This window comes from Sander lucioperca, chromosome 6 (assembly GCF_008315115.2).
Source record: "Sander lucioperca isolate FBNREF2018 chromosome 6, SLUC_FBN_1.2, whole genome shotgun sequence".
In the NCBI taxonomy this organism is placed as follows: Eukaryota; Metazoa; Chordata; class Actinopteri; order Perciformes; family Percidae; genus Sander; species Sander lucioperca.
The window spans coordinates 1,579,096-1,597,338 of NC_050178.1; the positions used below are offsets into that span (position 1 = coordinate 1,579,096).

Sequence of the window (18,243 nt, forward strand, 5' to 3'; positions counted from 1 at the left end):
AGACCAGTGAAGGCCGTTAGAAGCACTTTTCCGGTGAGCGCTGAGTGTTACTGCGCAGCCTCCAACTGAGAGAGATGACGTAAATGTGCCGTGAGCAACGTGTCTGAAAGTTGTAAGTCTTCTGGTAGCTGTGCCAAGAGAACTCTCAATCATTCCCAATGTTGCAGAGACGGAGAGCGTAGGTATATGTAAGGAGATAACATAGGCACAGGCTAATTATTGATCACTAAAATGATAGTTAACATTAGTAATTACACTTAAACAGCTAATGTGAGACGAAACCGCCTGCGCGCTTCTCCTGTACTATACGGTAATTCCTCTACTATGCGACAGTAAGTCGCGTGGTTATGACATAATCGTTAGCCTATTTTTACAAAAACGTCTGCTACGGAGCCATAACGTGAGGTACAAGGTAATGGAGCCTTTTATACATTGTCGTGTTTCTTTAGAAATAAACAATTGACAAATAGAGTCTTTAAACTCTTCAGATGTAAAGTTATTCTCTGTCAAAGTGACGTCAAAATGAATGGCAGTCAATGGAATGCTAACGGGAGGTGATCGCTTTGTAGCATTAAAATGGCGCCATAGGAGGTTCGCGGTCCGAGTAGAAGTTTACCCCCTTGCGTTCAAAGGGGAGCATGACAGAAAAAAAAATCTCGGTGGATTATTTTAATCTCCAATGTTGAGTCTTGTGACACATCGCCAGGGGGCGCTCGGGGTCTGTCTTAACGCTGCACACTGAAGGCGCCGTAGAAGAAGAGTTAGCATTGTAAACACAAGGATATGGCTGACGAGGGGGTTGGAGGTGAAGACAACATTAACGACAACATGGGGAACCAGTTACAGCTTTTACCAGGTAACAGTTAAACTCACAGAATGACTGGTCGGTCTGCCCGGGGATTCACCAGAAGTGCGTTTATTCCTTCCCCCTGCTAACAGCTAGCTAACATTTCTTCACAACAGGCCACTGTCAGACATCACATCCTGTCTGACACATTTTAGGAACATCTTTTACTTTTCTATAGTTATTTTTTTCCATCAGATTGACTCATTAAGATGATAAAGTTGCAGCTGTACTTTGGTTAGGAGACACTAAAAGAGCTAATTAGCCTCACTGTGAGCCTCTTTGCTTGCTGTGCCATGGCAGACAACGAGGAAGAGGAGGAGGAAGATAACATGGAGACTGAAGACCGAGACAGTGAGGTAGCAGAGAAGCCCACCCTCATCACCTTCGACCCCAGTCTTCCCACATCACATGCTGTGAGTGATGCCACTGATGATTTCTTTCTATAGATAATGGCTCTCTACATGTTAACTGTCATATCGTTACATATGTGCCATTTTATTTTCCTAATCTGTAAGAGAGCTGTATGATTAGTTTTCTACAGCTGCTGTGGTTGTGTTGTGTTGACTCTGACCCCTGTGGTGGCAGTACCTGGGTTCAGACATGGAGGAGTTTCACGGCCGTACAGTCCACGATGAAGACAGCTGTCAGACCATCCCTGTGCTGCCACACACAGCTGTGATGCTGGTGCCAGGCCAGACGCTGCCTCTGCAGCTCTTCAGGCCGCAGGAGGTCAGTATGATGCGGAGCATCATCCAGAGAGACCGCACCTTTGCTGTGCTCGCACACAGGTAAGAAGCAATGCAAATAACTATGCACTACTGCCTCAGCCTGTCTATATTGTTTATGTTTATAGTGTGTATTGTTTATTTTTGTTGTTTGTTTTGTATGAGTAAGCACATTGTGAGCAATGTATAATCCAAAGCAAAATTCCTCGTATGTGTCCTCATACCTGGCAAATAAAGCTGATTCTGATGTAGCCACTCGCAATCATCACAGACTGGACAGATCTGATAAATAGAGAGTATTTATGTGTTTGGTGTATCAGTTAAAATGTTTACTAGTCATGAGGGGTACTATTTAGACTAGGATAACTGCTGTATAATGTTTTATGACATTTGAAGAGCTTTTTTAAGTCTGAGAAAATAATCATGATGATATCATGAGGGTAATCTTGCCTTGAGCTTGGAGACTTCAAATTTATAACAGAAAGCCTGTGTTATGAACAGGGTGCATGGAATTTGAAAGATCTGGGCCTTCACCAGGCTTGGTTGGAGGTTCTATTCTATTCTATATATGCCATTATGATGGGAAATGTAGGACCAGTGTTTTTGGAGCTTGACACAAATGAAGGAGTAAAGTGAGGATATGTCTCTGCCGCTTTGATTTTGACCATTGTTTTTGTATGTCTGTTGTAAGTCCCCCAGCCTTATTGAAGTACAACACTAAATCACTGGAGTACCCGTTAGAATTATTTTTGGAGTTTAATTTAATTGGTTTTAACTGGAATCTGTTTCAGCAATGACACAGGTGAGCCGGATGCAGAGTTTGGGACAACAGCGGAAATCTATGCTTACCGAGAAGAGCAGGAATATGGCATTGAAACTGTCAAAGTGAAAGCTGTGGGGAGGCAGAGATTCAAGGTCCATGAGATAAGAACTCAGGCAGACGGGTAAGTTTTAATTGCTTCATAAACCATTAAACCAAAGGTTAGTGTATATTTGAATAAGAGCTGCAGTCTATGAATACAGACATAAACATTGTGTCGTGGTCCTGTGAGCCCGTAGACTGGGTAAACCCAGCCCGATCTGCTGCCGATTTGATTTCGCCCTGCAGCTCAGGCTGGAAACCTGTTCATTTATCTATCCTGCTTCCGTTTCAATTTTGCGGGGACCAATCACAAACTGGCTTATCCACCTGGTGCGCTATTGGCGGGTTTAACACGATGACGATAGAGAAGCGACCAAGCAGCTTCTTGTTTACATTGAACATGGCGGCCACCGAAGCGCAGCAACCCGTTGATGCCGCTGTCGCTGCTACGTGACCCGGATCGTTAAAATACAGAGCAGACGACCCAGACTAATGTTCAATCTTAAAAGATTGAGCTTGGTCTGGTGATAGCCAGACTAGTGAGCCTGTGGTTGTCTGCAGGAATCAGAGCACTGCAGGTTGTCATCGTAATCATCTAGGCAGGGGTTGATTCAAACAAGAAGCTGAATGTAATTATCTGTTATTAACCACCTGATAAAAACACCAGCAGCACTCTGGACTAGGACCGCAGATCAGTGGATCACCTAGATGTGTGTGTACTCTACACAGCCTCCATGTTAATTTGTATTTGCATTCATTTCAAGTGCAAGCACAACAAATTGAAAAAAAATCAATTTCCTCAGATGTTCTTAGCCCATATAAACAAGGAAATCAAACTCTCTTTGATTTGCTGTCAGTTCTTCAAAGAAGATGACATCACATCAGATATCAGTTTTTGACCAGCTGTTTCTTATTTCTTTCTAAAGACTTTATTTTTTTTAAATGACTCAAGTGGTGCTCTTATAGTTCACAGCTAGAGGGCAGACTAACTATTCACAGTCATCTTTATAAAGTAAACTGAGAACATCATAGTCGGCTTGTATTTGTGGAGTTTCTACTGTAAATATACACATATGGGTTGTTGTACAATATTTATTTGTTTAAAGACGAGCTCATTGTGGTTGTGTTATAGTTTTCTGCTACATAGATTTTATTTTATTTTTAATCATCTGTGTGGGTGACAAGAAAATGCAAAGCCTGTTCTTTGTGCCTCCATTTGTTGGAGGGTGCAGTAAACAACGGAAGCATTTATGGAGAAAAGCTGCCAATTTAACTGTTGTGGTCATACTATAGATCATGTCTACTTATATCCTCCACTGTTCAGGAAATCATGGAAGTTTACTGTCCATAAACCGGGGTCTTCATACAGACATATTTCCCTCTTTCTTTAGTTGCTGTTGTGTAATGCACATGAATTGGTTACCATAATACTGTTGACCTTTTCTTGTACTGCAAGTGACTGAATCTCTCTCTGAAATGACCTGTGATTGACCAAAGTCTCCCGTGCATGCTAGATTTTCTAAAGTCTGAATACAGAGCCAAGAGGAGCTGCAGCAGTCTAGTTTTCTCTGAAACCACTTGCATTACATTATGCTGAAATATTATTATTGAATTTTTGCCTAACAACACCAACAATAAAGTGCCTTCCACAGCTTTAAATAGATAGAAATTAAACACCACATGTTGTCTTTTGACAGGATTGAACCGAATACCATTTTAGGTGCGTGTTCTGGTTCATGGTTACACCTGAAGTAATTGTGTAATGTGACAAGATGTTGGGAAGTTGAGGGAATGTTTTACGCACATCACATAGGTGCAAGACTATCAGAAAACAGCGTAAATGAAGAAAAGGTAGCGCCTGCACACTTACTCCAAGCTACAAACTAATTACGTTTCAATCCGTCTTAGATCTTCCTCAGGTCAAAATGTTTGAAAAATGGAAATATTTTGGGGAATAATACTTTTCTGCAGATATTTACTCTCAAGATAATATTGACAGAAATGAAATGGCCAGACAACTAGAGGCCTCCACTGTTCATTTAACTCAGCTAGAAGGTCAAAATCCTCAACCATATTAGTTATTAGGGGTTTCATCTAAATGTATCAACCATCTAAACACTGGATTGTGAACACCCACTTTATATATTTGGGTCTTGTGTTGTTGACAATAAATTAACATTTAGGCAGTTATCATTAGCGTTCAATAATCAACTTATCATGTAAAATGTGCCTTTAGTAACATTTACATTTGAATGTTGTAGCGACAGAAATTACAGATATTCCTGGGTGAGGAAGGCCCATGTCACTCTAACCTTATCACAGACATTAAGCTGAAAACAACGCACGCACACACACACACGCGCACACACACACGCGCGCGCGCACACACACACACACACACACACACACACACACACACACACACACACACACACACACACACACACACACACACACACACACACACACACATGCTCTTAGCCTGTAGTGTTACTGCTGCATCACCAAAAACCTTAAAGCTGTCACAGTAAACAACGGAAGCATTTATGGAGAAAAGCTGCCTATTTAACTGTTGTGGTCATACTATAGATCATGTCTACTTATAGCCTCCACTGTTCAGGAAATCATGGAAGTTTACTGTCCATAAAACGTGGTATTCATAGAGACATATTTCCCTCTTTCTTTAGTTGCTGTTGTGTAATGCACATGAATTGGTTACCATAATACTGTTGACCTTTTCTTGTACTGCAAGTGACTGAATCTCTCTCTGAAATGACCTGTGATTGACCAAAGTCTCCCGTGCATGCTAGATTTTCTAAAGCCTGAATACAGAGCCAAGAGGAGCTGCAGCAGTCTAGTTTTCTCTGAGACCACTTGAATTACAATATGCTGAAATATTATTATTGAATTTTTGCCTAACAACACCAACAATAAAGTGTCTTCCACAGCTTTAAATAGATAGAAATTAAACACCACATGTTGTCTTTTGACAGGATTGAACTCAATGCCATTTTAGGTGCGTGTTCTGGTTCATGCTTATACCTGAAGGTGTTTTTTTTATTGCTCATGTGGTGTTGCTAAGTGAATATTTGTTTGTCTGAGCTTCAGGGAGTTCATTGAGTGCATCTCTTGCCTGAAGAGTTGGAGGACTGTTTCTTATTGCTGACAGAGAAAATGTACAGGTGGCACTTTTTTTATGATCATCTCAGATTTACAAACATCCTGCCATACACCTAATAGCATTCAGCCAGCACACCATTTGTTTAATCTGTTATTCATCCGCTCGGCTTCACTTTCCTTCTGCTGCTCTCTTTCACATTTCCCTTCATGCCTGTCTTTTTTCCCCACAACCTATGTTATTGTCTCCCCTTGTTTGACTCCACAGGATCAGACAAGCCAAAGTACAGATCCTTCCAGAACGAATCCTTCCAGATCCTCTCTCTGCCGTGCAGCTAACACCCCTCTCCAGGCTCCACATGCACCCCTCCTCCAAACCCCCAACTCAGACCTGCAAACAGGCCCAGCGCTGGTGGAATAACTACCAACAGGTCAGACAGAAGCAATAACACACAACATATGCTGCTATTAAAATACTTTAGAATCACTTTATTGTCCTTCAAAAGGAAATTTGAGGTGGCTCACAGAGTAAGAAATAAGACTGCAACTACAACGATTAATTCCATTATTGATTTTCTCAATCGATTGATTGTTTGGTCTATAAAACATCAGAAAATAGTGACAAATGTCCAAGTTGACTTATTCAAATGTCTGTATTTGTCAGACTAACAGTCTAAAACCCAAAGATATTCAATTTACTATAATGCAAGACAAGGACAGAAAAAGCTGGAACCATCTATCATTTGTGTACTTTTGTTCTGGCGCTGTTTTTGTTATCTTAATGCTACAACATATAATAATATTTTAGATCATATTGTGCGTTCAACCTTGTGGCACTTTGGGGATTTCAACATATAAATTTGTGCCCGGGGTCATTGTCATATATGAGTATGATGTTTGGGTGTCCATATACTTTTGGCCATGATGTGCATGTCCGTAATAGCAATATGGGAAGGGAAGAGAAACTATGCACTTCGGTAATCATTGTATAAAGGTTAATGGTGCCTCTGTTGTTCATCACAGAGGAAGTTTCACTGTGCCAGTTTGACGCCATGGCCACCCTGGGTCTACGCTCTCTACGACTCTGTGAGTACCTCAGCCCGTGCGCACTATTTGGAATTTCCTCCGTAGATAAACATCACATAGGAGTGAATATAAACCACATTTTCTCTGCTTCCTGTGTCTCACCTCACAGGAGTCGCTAATGAACAGAGTGAAGAAACAGCTCCATGAATGGGACGAGAATCTGAAGGATGAATCTCTCCCGACGAACGCCGTAGGTCAGCCTCTGTTCATTGTGTTACAGATGGATAGCAGACGCATACACACATGCGCACGTACGTCTCTTCGTTTGTGTTCTTTGTGCTTTCTTTCCCTCCTTCCTTTCATCCCTGTTTTTCCCTTCTGTCTGGTTTCTGTCAGACTTCTCCTACAGAGTGGCAGCCTGTCTGCCCATAGATGACGCTCTGCGGCTCCAGCTGCTGAAGATCGGCAGTGCCATCCAGAGACTTCGCTGTGAACTGGACATCATGGACCGGGTAAGGAAAGGCCACCACTAACCCTTCATTCCTGCCCAACCATCTCAGCATTTCTCCTCTGCCCCTGCAGCCATCATCTCCGTCACGGTGTGATAAGATCTGGTGTTCCTACTTGTGTCGTTGTGCACAAGCTGTCTATTCTTTCCTCTGATGTTCTTTAGTATATTTAATCATGCCTTCAGGGGCTGACAGATGTGTTATTGCTGCGATATTTTAGTCCAAAGTTGGCCTTTGCAATACACAAACACACACACACACACACACACACACACACACACACACACACACACACACACACACATGCTCTTAGCCTGTAGTGTTAATGCTGCATCACCAGAAACCTTAAAGCTGTCACTGGATGTGTTAAAGTGCTCATATTATGCTTTTTGGCTTTTCCTCTTTCCTTTATTGTATTATATATCTTTTTGTGCACGTTATAGGTTTACAAAGTGAAAAATCCCAAAGTCCATCCCAAAGGGACTTTTCATCTTCCAGAGAAAACACTGTTCACAAACTGCTCCAAACAGCTCTATTGTATTCCAGCCTTTACTTCCGTGACTAACGTGCGTCACTTTGTAACACAGGTTATGATGCTCGCCTAGCTGCTAGCATGGTACTCCCTCATGCTCTGCAACTGACTAGCTAGCAGTACTTACTGCGCATGTGCAACTCCCAACAAAGATGGTACAGAAGTGAGATGCCTCACTCTGTAGCTAAATCAGAGAGTTCATCACACAGGGTGAAAAGAGGAGCTGCAGTAGCTGAAAATGAGCATATGAGCACTTCAAGTGCTTCTTTAATGTGCCCGCCTCAACAACAAGAACACTTTGCATTGAGAACATCTGACGTATACATCCTTTTAACACTTTATTATCTCCCCTTCTCAGTGCACGTCACTGTGCTGTAAGCAGTGCCAGGACACAGAAATCACCACAAAAATTGAGATCTTCAGGTGAGAACATCACTACTTTTGCATGTTGCATTTGTTTGAGAGCGATAATTCATCACTATGAATATTGCACCTGATGTTGCACTTTCTTCACCTGCCTGGCAGGTAACCCAAACAAGGAGCTGAAAATGTCTAAAAAGCTGCATACAGTCTAATCAGCAGTACTTGAAACATCCGAGGAGGCCATTTGATTCAGTAGTAAAAAATATCATTTAATGGAGCTTTAACATTTTTAAACACTTAAAGTGCTTGTTAATCCTACTTTTATCTTTAATGCTACAAATAAGCTGCACGTCACATGTTACATTTTGGGCTGCTTTTTACTTTTTTATTTTTATTTTTAATTTACCTTCGTCACAAGTCAAAGACGGCACTGACGTCTTTGTGACAGTTGCATTAAGTCTGAGTGTGAACATAAGTGGCCCTGCACTGCATCTGCACACTCAGTTTGAATGCACACATACACACACTCACACACTGTTATGTAATAACATAATTTATGACTGTCTATGGTGTGAGATAGTTAATGTGTTTATCCAAGAGTCACACACAGAACCCCAAACACCAATGCAACTTTCCAGACCCTTACTCCACGTTTAGTTTACGAGAAAAGTGCATTAACTGTTTTATCTGAGGACTTCAGGTAATCTCAGTGAATGGATTATTATGTGTTTAATAGGATTTCTGAGGTTAGACACTTCCTCTGACTAACAAAACGTAGCTAAGTACGTAGCTAATGAATTTTCAACTAGTGACCCAAACCAGAACTGGAGTACAGTAAATTACTACTTGAGAAACTGACTCAGAAGTTGATAACATTATCCATCCTCAAGTCTCAGCTTTGTAGTTTCTGTTTTGTATTTCCATAATTTCCCTTTACACTTAAGTTTACATTATATACATTTTATGCACAGAATCCACCTTGACACACAGTATGTGGTATCTTTGGAAACCTGCTTGTGATATTTAGGCATTTCGGGGGCATTTTGGCTCCCTTTATACCATTTATGGAATCACTCATCAGTTTCTGGCTGTTTTGTTCTATCTTTTTAAAATGGACCATTCTGATCTTTTGTTTTCGGCTTAACTGTTTACTGAAGTCATAATCACTGCTGATGACATATTCCACCTGCCTCTTCCTGCAGCTTGTCTCTGTACGGCCCCATGGCTGCATACGTCAACCCTCACGGTTACGTCCATGAAACCCTGACTGTCTACAAAGCAAACAACCTCAACCTGGTCGGCAGGCCATCCACACTGCACAGCTGGTTTCCAGGGTAACTTTGCTATATACTCATGGCATTTAGCTCGTACTCCTCCCTCGGACTAGTAAATGATGCAGCACATAACACACACAGTGAATAAATTGACTCAGATCTCTCACTGTGCCTTTCAGTGTATTCATAAATTCATTTTTATATGTATGTGATACATACTGCTGCTCTGACCCATTGCACCAGGGGTCTTAAAAATGCTTTTATATCATATTTGCTCTAACTGTCTTGTGGTGCTGTCAAGTGCCCTAAATTAGAAGCCATTGGCCTTTCTGAGTGGCATCATAATCAGTAATTTCAATTTTGTTTTATCAATGGGCCATCTCTTGTTAGCGATCTAATGAGCGAGCATTTGGTACGACAGTGGCAAGGAAAAACTTCCTTTTAACAGGCAGAGACCTCAGGCAGTGTCAGGAGTGTCGCTTCAGATTTTTAGTTCTTTAATTTGTGAGCTTTGAGAGGCTGTGAAATGTTGGTACTGTTACAAGGCTAAGCTAACCTGGGCTCATAGAACAACAAAGGAACACAGCAACTAAAGGCTAACCTAGCTCGTAACATTATTGGTATTGGTCTCCTTGCCCAGTGTGATGCACTTAACGTGAGAATGAGACCTGTACATGTCTGGATTAGTATATACGTTCCCACCTAAGAGGGGTTGTGCTGTGTTAAACTGACTCACACAGCTGCTGTTTCAATTCGCGCTCCGGAGCCAGGCCTGCTTGCTTCGGTGACCACGCCATCTTGAGCGACCTCCACTCCGGGTCTACTTTTCAGCGTCCTTTCATCGGATTCGGGACTCGCCGTGCTGCTCCTTTCTGAATCAACCTCCTGAATGAATCTCCTCTCCGCTGTCAGCATCACACACACGCCCCCTCATGTGTCATGTCGGTACTGGCTATGTCCATCAGCTAACCACGCCCACTTCTCTAAAGACACCAGACTGATATCATAACATCACACTGTGTCATAACACAAAGACCACATTAAGTATTTGTAACAAAGTATATATAACAACTAAATTGTTCCGTAAACAATCACACTGTACGTAGTTATTGATCAGTAATAACGAAAAAAATAAAATGCTTGCTTTAAAGGAATATTCCACTGAAAATCTATGTTTTGAGTATTCAAGAGATATTTTGCTGATTTAAATCCAGCTCTGTGTCATGGCCGTGTGGGCAGATGAACGGTGTGTGGCTGCGGCGCACGGAGCTCCCAGCTGAGCAGAGAGATGATTTCAGCTGCTCCAAGCTCCATGAGCTCCACGGAGGAAAGCTAAACACACACCGTTCATCTAAACACACTACCCACACAAAGATTACACTGAGCTGGATCAAAAATGTCTCTGGTCTCTGTCCTGTCACAAATTCTGGTTGGTTTGGGGTTGGACAACCACAACAAGTTTACCAACTCATCCACTGATTCGGACCAGAGCAAATGAACTATAGGTTTGAAAACTCAAACTCAAAATGCATTAAAATATTCTATAGAAACTTCTCAAGCCACTCCTGCAGCATAACCTACTACTCCACTGACCAGACCTGTGTGTTCAGTATGTCCCAAACACTATTTCCGTGTCACACTGAGAAGTTTCTATGAACATCTTGATGCTTGATGCTGAGGCTTGCCATTGGAGTACCCTGTAATCGCTGTGAATCCAAGCTGAATACAGTTGTTACATCGTCCACGAAGGAGCCACAAACATTTTAGAGCCACATTTTGATCCTTGAGTATTTGATTCACTGTGCAGAATGATGTAATGCAGAGTTAGACACTAGAAGGCTGTTTCCACTTTCATCTGTTTCTCTGTGCTCACCTTAAATCTGAGTGGAAGACGTGGATATGTGACATCACAATCGTAATCCAATATGCAATTTACACAAGTGTGACTAGGAAACTTGAAACCTCCAGAGCACATACACTAAGAATTGGATTTTCAGGGAAGTAGGAGACATTTTGTGTCCAGTAGTTCAACTTTTGAAGTTAAGAATATTTGCATATTCATAGATTCTGGATTTTGCAACGAAAGCAGTAGATGTTATTTTAAGATTCTTTTTAAATGTGGAAAAACTGCATCTTTATTCCAAGCAGATTCTATTTATTTTATATCTTAAAACATGATAGAGGGGGATCTTTAATAAAAATGTTGTCCTCTTCCTTTGCCTTTAGGTACGCCTGGACAATTGCTCAGTGCCGAACCTGCGGGTCTCATATGGGTTGGAAGTTCACAGCCACCAAGAAGGACTTGACTCCAGCTCGTTTCTGGGGTCTGACCCGTTCAGCTATGCTCCCTCGTATTCCCCAGGACAAGGGGGAGGAGGGGAGACAGGGCTCTCGCCTCTTCTGCCTGTGAAGTTGAACTATCATTTATCGTAAAAAAAAAACTGCTAACCCCCCAAGCCTGGCTCTTCATGCACTCTCTGGCTGTGATTATCTCTAGTAATCAATGCATCACACAGTCACCCTTAGCAGTAAATCCATCATATTAGTGGAAAGGTCAGTAGGCCTTTAAATGGCGCTCTAAGAGCAAATTAGAATGGGATGGAGGTAGTGATTGTTCTTAAAGGTTCTTGAGATGTAAAAGCAGCAGTGAGACGACTAAGTGCATTGTGAGAAAGTGATGAAGAAATAGAGAATAACAGATTGAACAGATTGTTTCCATGACACAGCTGATCTGCACCCTTGGTAGCTGCAGACACACAAACACAAAAGCTATGCTTAATGCATAATTTCCCTTCAACTCCTTTCCTCTGTGTGATGGAGAGTTTCATTGCATGCAGCTGAGATAGAGATATTGTTGGTCACATACTTTAGTCTGTTGTAAAACCAACCAGATGAATATATGAATTATCTTAGCATTCAGATGCTTTGTGGGTTTCTCAGATATGTTTTCTCATTTCAGCTGCCGTAAGGTACGTGGAGGGAATGAAAGGGAACTTGTGTGTAGATCTGTCACTATAGGGGATATTTTGAATCTTGGAATTAAATTGGATGTATTTTTGTATGCAAAAAGATTGGAAAGTAATTTAACATATTCATCCATTTGTGCTTTTTATTATCACATCAGTTTTTTTATGCAATAAACAAAAACTGAGGTGACAATAACCACAATGTGTAATATACTGGTGTATATTGATATGTGATATAACTGGTGTCTGTTTTGTATTCAACGAAGGTTCATTGTCCTGTCAGATGATGTGCTTCAGGAAACAAACAAGTGGAAATTAGAGATGTCCTGGTGTCTAATGGAGGACTGTTTTTTTTTGTTGTTTTTTTTTCTAAAAAGGTTCAAGCTAATTAACACAGAGAGGGAGAGGATCTTTTACACGTCTTCATTTAGTTTGTTATTGTGTGGCATGTTAAAATGGTGTGCCTACACCCCAGCTCAGTGTCTTTTGCTGAGTTTGATGAATCAGTGAACTACAGATGTGAATAAAAGGTTGTAAGTGATGAAGAGATAAGATTTACATAATGAAACGTTTTTGTTTTTTTTAATGTTTTTTTTTTTTGTGGTTTGTAGTTTCGCAGTTTTCCAGATTTTACTTCTTGCGATTTTGTTGCAAGGTGCTGGCTCTTGTTTGTATAAATGTAGCTGTAAATAAGAGGCAGTTATAGCATTTTTTTTGTGTAATACAAATGGTGTTCTACTGTTTGTAAGGCTGACTCTTATCTCGCATATATCTTCATGTCACAGGGAATTGTTTCAAAATAATCTTTTCATTAGTAAGTCATTAATCACAATAAGAAATCATCTAGAGTGTGAAGATGTTTTGTCGAATGAAATGTTTTTGGATATTTTCTTAAAGGAAGTTTGACATTTAGGAAAGTATGCTTATTTGCTTTTTTGTCGACATTTTAGAGGAGAAGATATATACTACTCTCATGTCTGTAGGATAAATATTTAGCTACCACCAGCAGCTGGTTAGCTTAGCATAGAACACTGACTGGAAACAGATAAACGGCTAGCCTGGCTCTGTCCAAAGGTAATACAATTTACCTACAAGCACCATTACATTTTACTAATCACATACCTTGTTTGTTTAACTCATTGAAAAGCCGTGAGTTAAACAAAAAGTGTAAGAAAGATAATTTGTGATTTACGGAGATTATGGCTATTTCCTGGATGTGGAGATTCCTGTCCAGTTTTCACTTCGTTTTTTTCTTTTAGATTAAACAAATGAGGACTTTTTTGAACACCGCCAGGCTAGCTGCTTCCCCGTGTTTCCAGTCATTAGGCTAAGCTAAGCTAACCAGCTGCTGACTGTAGCTTAATATTTACTGTGCAGATATGAGAGTGGTATTTTGATCTTGATACATAGGCTTAAACCTCGGCGTTAAAGCAAATTTGTGTAGAAATATGGTCATAACTGTTCCTTAAAGGGTGATGGCTTTTAATTTAAAAATGATTACATGTTATTATTGCAGTCTATATACAGTATAAGCACCATGTCATATGGGTGTAGCCTACAGTTCTGAGTTGTGTGACATATCACCTGAGGCAATTTAGCAGACTTCACTCAGCTCCCTCTGCAACCACAAGAGGCTTTTTTTTCACATAAGCAGTCGTATTCCCCAAGACCTGGAAACAGACTTTAATATGTCAAATCGGTGGAGTTCCCCTTTAAGAATCTGAAAATGTAAACTTCCTCAGAAATGTGCCCGAATTTATTTTGATTACATTCACATTTTAAATCATATACTTCTTATCATATAATTTTGTTTCATAAAGGGAAGGTTTTCACCCTGAAAATACCAGGTAAAAATCTTAAATCCCGTGTTAAGCCTCTTTTGATTATATTCTGTCATGTCACTGATTCAGTGTTCGCAGGCTGTCAGACTTCCATTCACCCCCAACAATAAAATGGATACTTCACTGAAGAAATCAATGGCGTTGTTCCAAAAACAGCATATTCTTGTTTTTTTTCAATGATATTCAGTGTACCACAAAGTAAAATAAACATGCAGTTATCCTGTGACTGTTTCCTAACTTACATGTCTCAGAAAGACACGTGTGTGTGTGTGTGTGTGTGAGTATGAGTGTTAGAGGAGCCATGTCGACCACGTGAAGGTCCCTTTTGCTTGATACAATAAATAACATTCACAATGAATCAGTTATCAAAAGGATTGTTTTTTGTATGATTTCATTTATTGGGTATTTAAACCTTGAAATAACAACATGAGCACAAATACAATGTAACTTGATATACTGATGCAACAATTTACCTTCTGAAATACAATAAGTAACACTTTGGATCCTGCACTTGTTTGATTAAGTTTTCCTCAGGGAATCAACATAGGACACAGAACAAGGTGAGATGAGCGAAAAAGAATTCTTTGCATTGGTAGTTGAACTGTCTGCTCAAAGCTTTACATCTCATCAGGAGTTGTCATATACAGTACAAATTAAATGGATGTTAATCCATTTAGATTGATAAAGGTAGATTGAAGATGCTTGTTTTATAGATTATTATGTTCATCGGCATATCAAAGAACACTGGAAAGACTTAAAGGTGATGCGACCTCAAGGGTCTGATGAGGAAACGGTTGAAGCACAACTGGCTGTGTTTATGGCCTCTCTGTTTGGTCGAGACAAGAGTAAATAATGGCAGTGGACAATGCAGACCTTCAAATCAGCAGTTTAGAAGCAACTCAACATTTTATTTTGTTACTTCTTACTTTTAAGTCAATTAGGGGGAGAAACTAACTCACTGACACTCAGTTGTGCCACTTTTTTAGGCACATTTGTACAGTGTAATGCAATCCAATACAACTGCTCTGCCATAAAATGTACTTTTATAATTCCTATAATGTTGGTGATGCCTATACGAATGAGGGTGTTGTAGGCTACTGCTGCACAGAGGGGTTCCTTATTTCCTGACCCCCTCATGTATGTTAAAAGGGAGGACAATATATGAGGTCTAGTACAACACCACCTTTAACTATGACCTTATTGCTGAAACATGCGTACATTTTTTTGCACGCTCATTTATATCCAACATGTTTACCTCAACCTTCCACCGTTGCACATTCCCAATATCACACAGGCAACAGACGCTAATGAACTGCTATCAGTCTGGTGTAATGATGGAGCATTTGTTTCCTAATTGTCCAAAAATAATGGCTGAAAAGAAACGATGGCCTTGTACTTATATGAGTGTAAGTGAAAAACAAATGGACCACATTCCCTATATGTGTATCATGTGTGCATGTGTGACATTTTTTAGGCTGTGTCAGTCTTTTGGTATGCTGCTCCTTAAATGTGAAAATCCCTGACCAGCAGATCATGCACATACCATGTTTGACATACACCTGGCTAATATCTGTTCATTACATACTTTCATAAATGGAAAAACAAATTCTTGAATATTATGATCATAATTAGGTTCTTACTTTTTAATTAGTGGATTGGAAATATGTACTTATACACAAGTAAAAAGACAAATAGTTGTGAGAATATAACTTGATTCCACACTTGCTTTCTGTTGGTTATAGCCTGAACAATATTTCACCAACACAGTCACTCAGTGTGTGATTTTAAAACAGTTATTCACCACAAAGAACATTTAAGTAACAAATGTAACTCACAGTCTCTAAATACAGCTTTTTTTGAAGGCAGGCACATATTGCATTTCATTATTTAAACAATGTGTTTGTATTTCTTCTTCATGAAAACTGTTGTTCTTGCTTTCTGTCTTTGTAGTAGCTTCCTTTTTGGTAAATAAAGTTATATATACAGTAGGCTATATCTAATCCCTTAAGGTATCAGAGCTTAACTCAAAGGACTGTGGTGTATTGCGATATTGTAGTATAATGACGAACATTTTGGTCAAAATTCCATCAAATACCAGTGTTTCCACAAAATAACAATACAAGATTATTATGTTCTTCTTTATCCTTAACAGCATTATCTGAAATTCAATCACTGAATCTGTCTGAAAAGGCAAAAGTGTTCATGAAGTCCAAATCCAGCTTCTATTATTTTGATGTCACATCAATACTGTCACAGTCATAACAATGTGATGAAATTATGTTCTTTACAAAGTCCACATTGATTCTTTGTTTTCCCAAAAGGGCACTGGCCCTACAGTCCAACAAAACAATTGCTTTTGTCATCTGTCAACATCCAACTACATGTGGAGCGCAGTTCTCATTCATGGCCACCCATTCCAGGTTTTCTTTTGGCGAATGCTTCCATGACATAGGCATACCACATAGAAACCCACATGCTTATTTCCCTCGGTCAAATGCAGAGAGAGCTCAGGCAGCTCCGCGAGGCGCACCGAAAGGCTTTTCCGTTTCCAAATTATAACGCATTGCCCTCATGTGGACTCGGAGACATTTTTGAAGCTAATGTACAACGTACTGACCAGCGTCTTCTCTTCATTGACTGAATCCTTACCTTCGTTTCGCCGCTGGCACAGGAGTGTCACCAGCCTCTTGGGAAACTGACCGCTGAACAGAAGGTAAATGCAGGGATTCGCGCAGCTGTTGAGACTGGCCAGCAACATCAGGATGGTGAAAGTCGCAGCTGGAATGATAGGAATAGTGGAAAGCGTCATGTGTTTTCAAAGAAGTGTCCTTTGCCACCTCTGAATATGGGTTATGTGCGTAAATGCGCACTTCTCGGATAGCTTGCACGTATTTAGAAAGTAGGCTAAACCAAAATGAAATAGCCTACACTATACAATACACTAAAAATGATTACAAAAAATTAACCACATCAAACTGACCACAAGCAAGGAATACTTTCTGACTTACTTTCTTTCGGCGCATTTGTGTCCCAGGCGGACCAAAGCTGGACGGTGAAGAAGGGAGCCCAGCAGACAATATAAACCAGCACGATGACCACCGTCATCTTTAGCGTCTTCACCCTGGCCTTGGACATTCTGGCCACACCACTGGCTCTGGATGGCAGAGGGAGACCCACGTTGCCCTGCAGTTGAGTCTTTTGGTACAAGTTGATCTGGATGGCTCGGCAGATGCGCACTTGGCAAACAACAACTGTAATAACAGGTAAAATAAAAATGACCAGCGTGGTCCAGGTTATGTAAGTCTGCAGCCCCCACGGCTGGACGAATTTGGCCCAGCAGTCAAACACACCAGGTGCAACCTCGACCTGTGAGAAAATGAAAACCTGTGGCAAGCTGCAAAGCAGAGAAATCCCCCACGCCATGCACACGGGGATGTTAAGTCTTGTGCTTGTCCGCTTGAACTTCACCATCGGGTTGCAGACAGCTTGGTATCTGTCAACTGTCATCACCACGATCATGTAAGTGGATGAAAACATCCCGAGAACTTGAAGGTACTTCACCAGGCGACACACCAGGTCTGGTCCGACGAACCTGTCTGTGATGTCCCACACGAGCTGCGGGCACACCTGGAAGAAAGCGACCACCAGATCCGCCAGGCACAGGTGGAAGACGAAGACGCGCATCCTGGACATCTGTTTGCGCTTTCTCCAGAGGGCGATCAGTAGGGAGGTGTTGAGGATGGCGGCACTAATGAAGATGACACTGAGAAGCGAGATCTCCAGCGTGGCCAGACTTTCATCTCTCGCAGCGTCCTCCGCATCCACAAAGTTACTGTCATTAAAAGGACACATTGTGTTTGGGTCGTCTTGCCAACTGGCCGACAACCAGGCTGGTGGGGGGTAAAAGACGGACAGTCGACTCGTAATTTTTTCAGAACACAATTAATCTGAAAATGTTTGCTAGGACCGAGTATGTCACGTAAGCTAATAACTAAAGATTTTAACACTTCATTCTGAGAAAAACTTTCGTTTGATAGAAATGACCTATTAAATTAAAACAGTAGCCTAACCATCGTCTCTCAACATCTCAGCATGAGCACGTTTCACTTGTATAACCAGTGGCATCTTGAATCTTTTCAGCAAAGCATTTAATAACAAGTTTTTCTACCTACCTTTATAGA

At 40.8% G+C, this 18,243-nt stretch overlaps 2 protein-coding genes across 2 annotated transcripts; one reads left to right on the forward strand and one right to left on the reverse strand.

The window, feature by feature from the left end:
- Positions 1–671: 671 nt before the first annotated feature.
- Positions 672–14,288, forward strand: crbn (cereblon). Its single transcript, XM_031287412.2, has 11 exons — positions 672–856; positions 1,148–1,260; positions 1,433–1,635; positions 2,364–2,516; positions 5,820–5,982; positions 6,575–6,637; positions 6,747–6,831; positions 6,974–7,089; positions 7,977–8,041; positions 9,184–9,315; positions 11,482–14,288. The coding sequence occupies exons 1-11, from the start codon at positions 784–786 to the stop codon at positions 11,663–11,665; spliced, it is 1,350 nt and encodes a 449-aa protein (XP_031143272.1). The 5' UTR covers positions 672–783; the 3' UTR covers positions 11,666–14,288.
- Positions 14,289–14,445: 157 nt separating this feature from the next.
- LOC116041737 (vasopressin V2 receptor-like) lies at positions 14,446–18,117 on the reverse strand. The gene is made up of 2 exons (XM_031287784.2): positions 17,071–18,117; positions 14,446–16,840 (listed from the first exon to the last, which is right to left on the reverse strand). Exons 1-2 carry the CDS (start codon positions 17,912–17,914, stop codon positions 16,632–16,634), a joined length of 1,053 nt encoding a protein of 350 aa, XP_031143644.1. The 5' UTR covers positions 17,915–18,117; the 3' UTR covers positions 14,446–16,631.
- Between the last annotated feature and the right edge of the window lie 126 nt (positions 18,118–18,243).

What these genes read in the sequence shown, in the direction of transcription:
- crbn (XM_031287412.2), top strand. Translation starts at nt 784, where the DNA reads ATGGCTGACGAGGGGGTTGGAGGTGAAGACAACATTAACGACAACATG. An exon ending in GGTGGAATAACTACCAACAG is followed by an intron (nt 5,983 to 6,574) that starts GTCAGACAGAAG and finishes TGTTCATCACAG; the next exon opens with AGGAAGTTTCACTGTGCCAG. An exon ending in CTGCACAGCTGGTTTCCAGG is followed by an intron (nt 9,316 to 11,481) that starts GTAACTTTGCTA and finishes CTTTGCCTTTAG; the next exon opens with GTACGCCTGGACAATTGCTC.
- LOC116041737 (XM_031287784.2), bottom strand. Translation starts at nt 17,914, where the DNA reads ATGTGTCCTTTTAATGACAGTAACTTTGTGGATGCGGAGGACGCTGCG. An exon ending in CACAAATGCGCCGAAAGAAA is followed by an intron (nt 16,841 to 17,070) that starts GTAAGTCAGAAA and finishes CTATCATTCCAG; the next exon opens with CTGCGACTTTCACCATCCTG.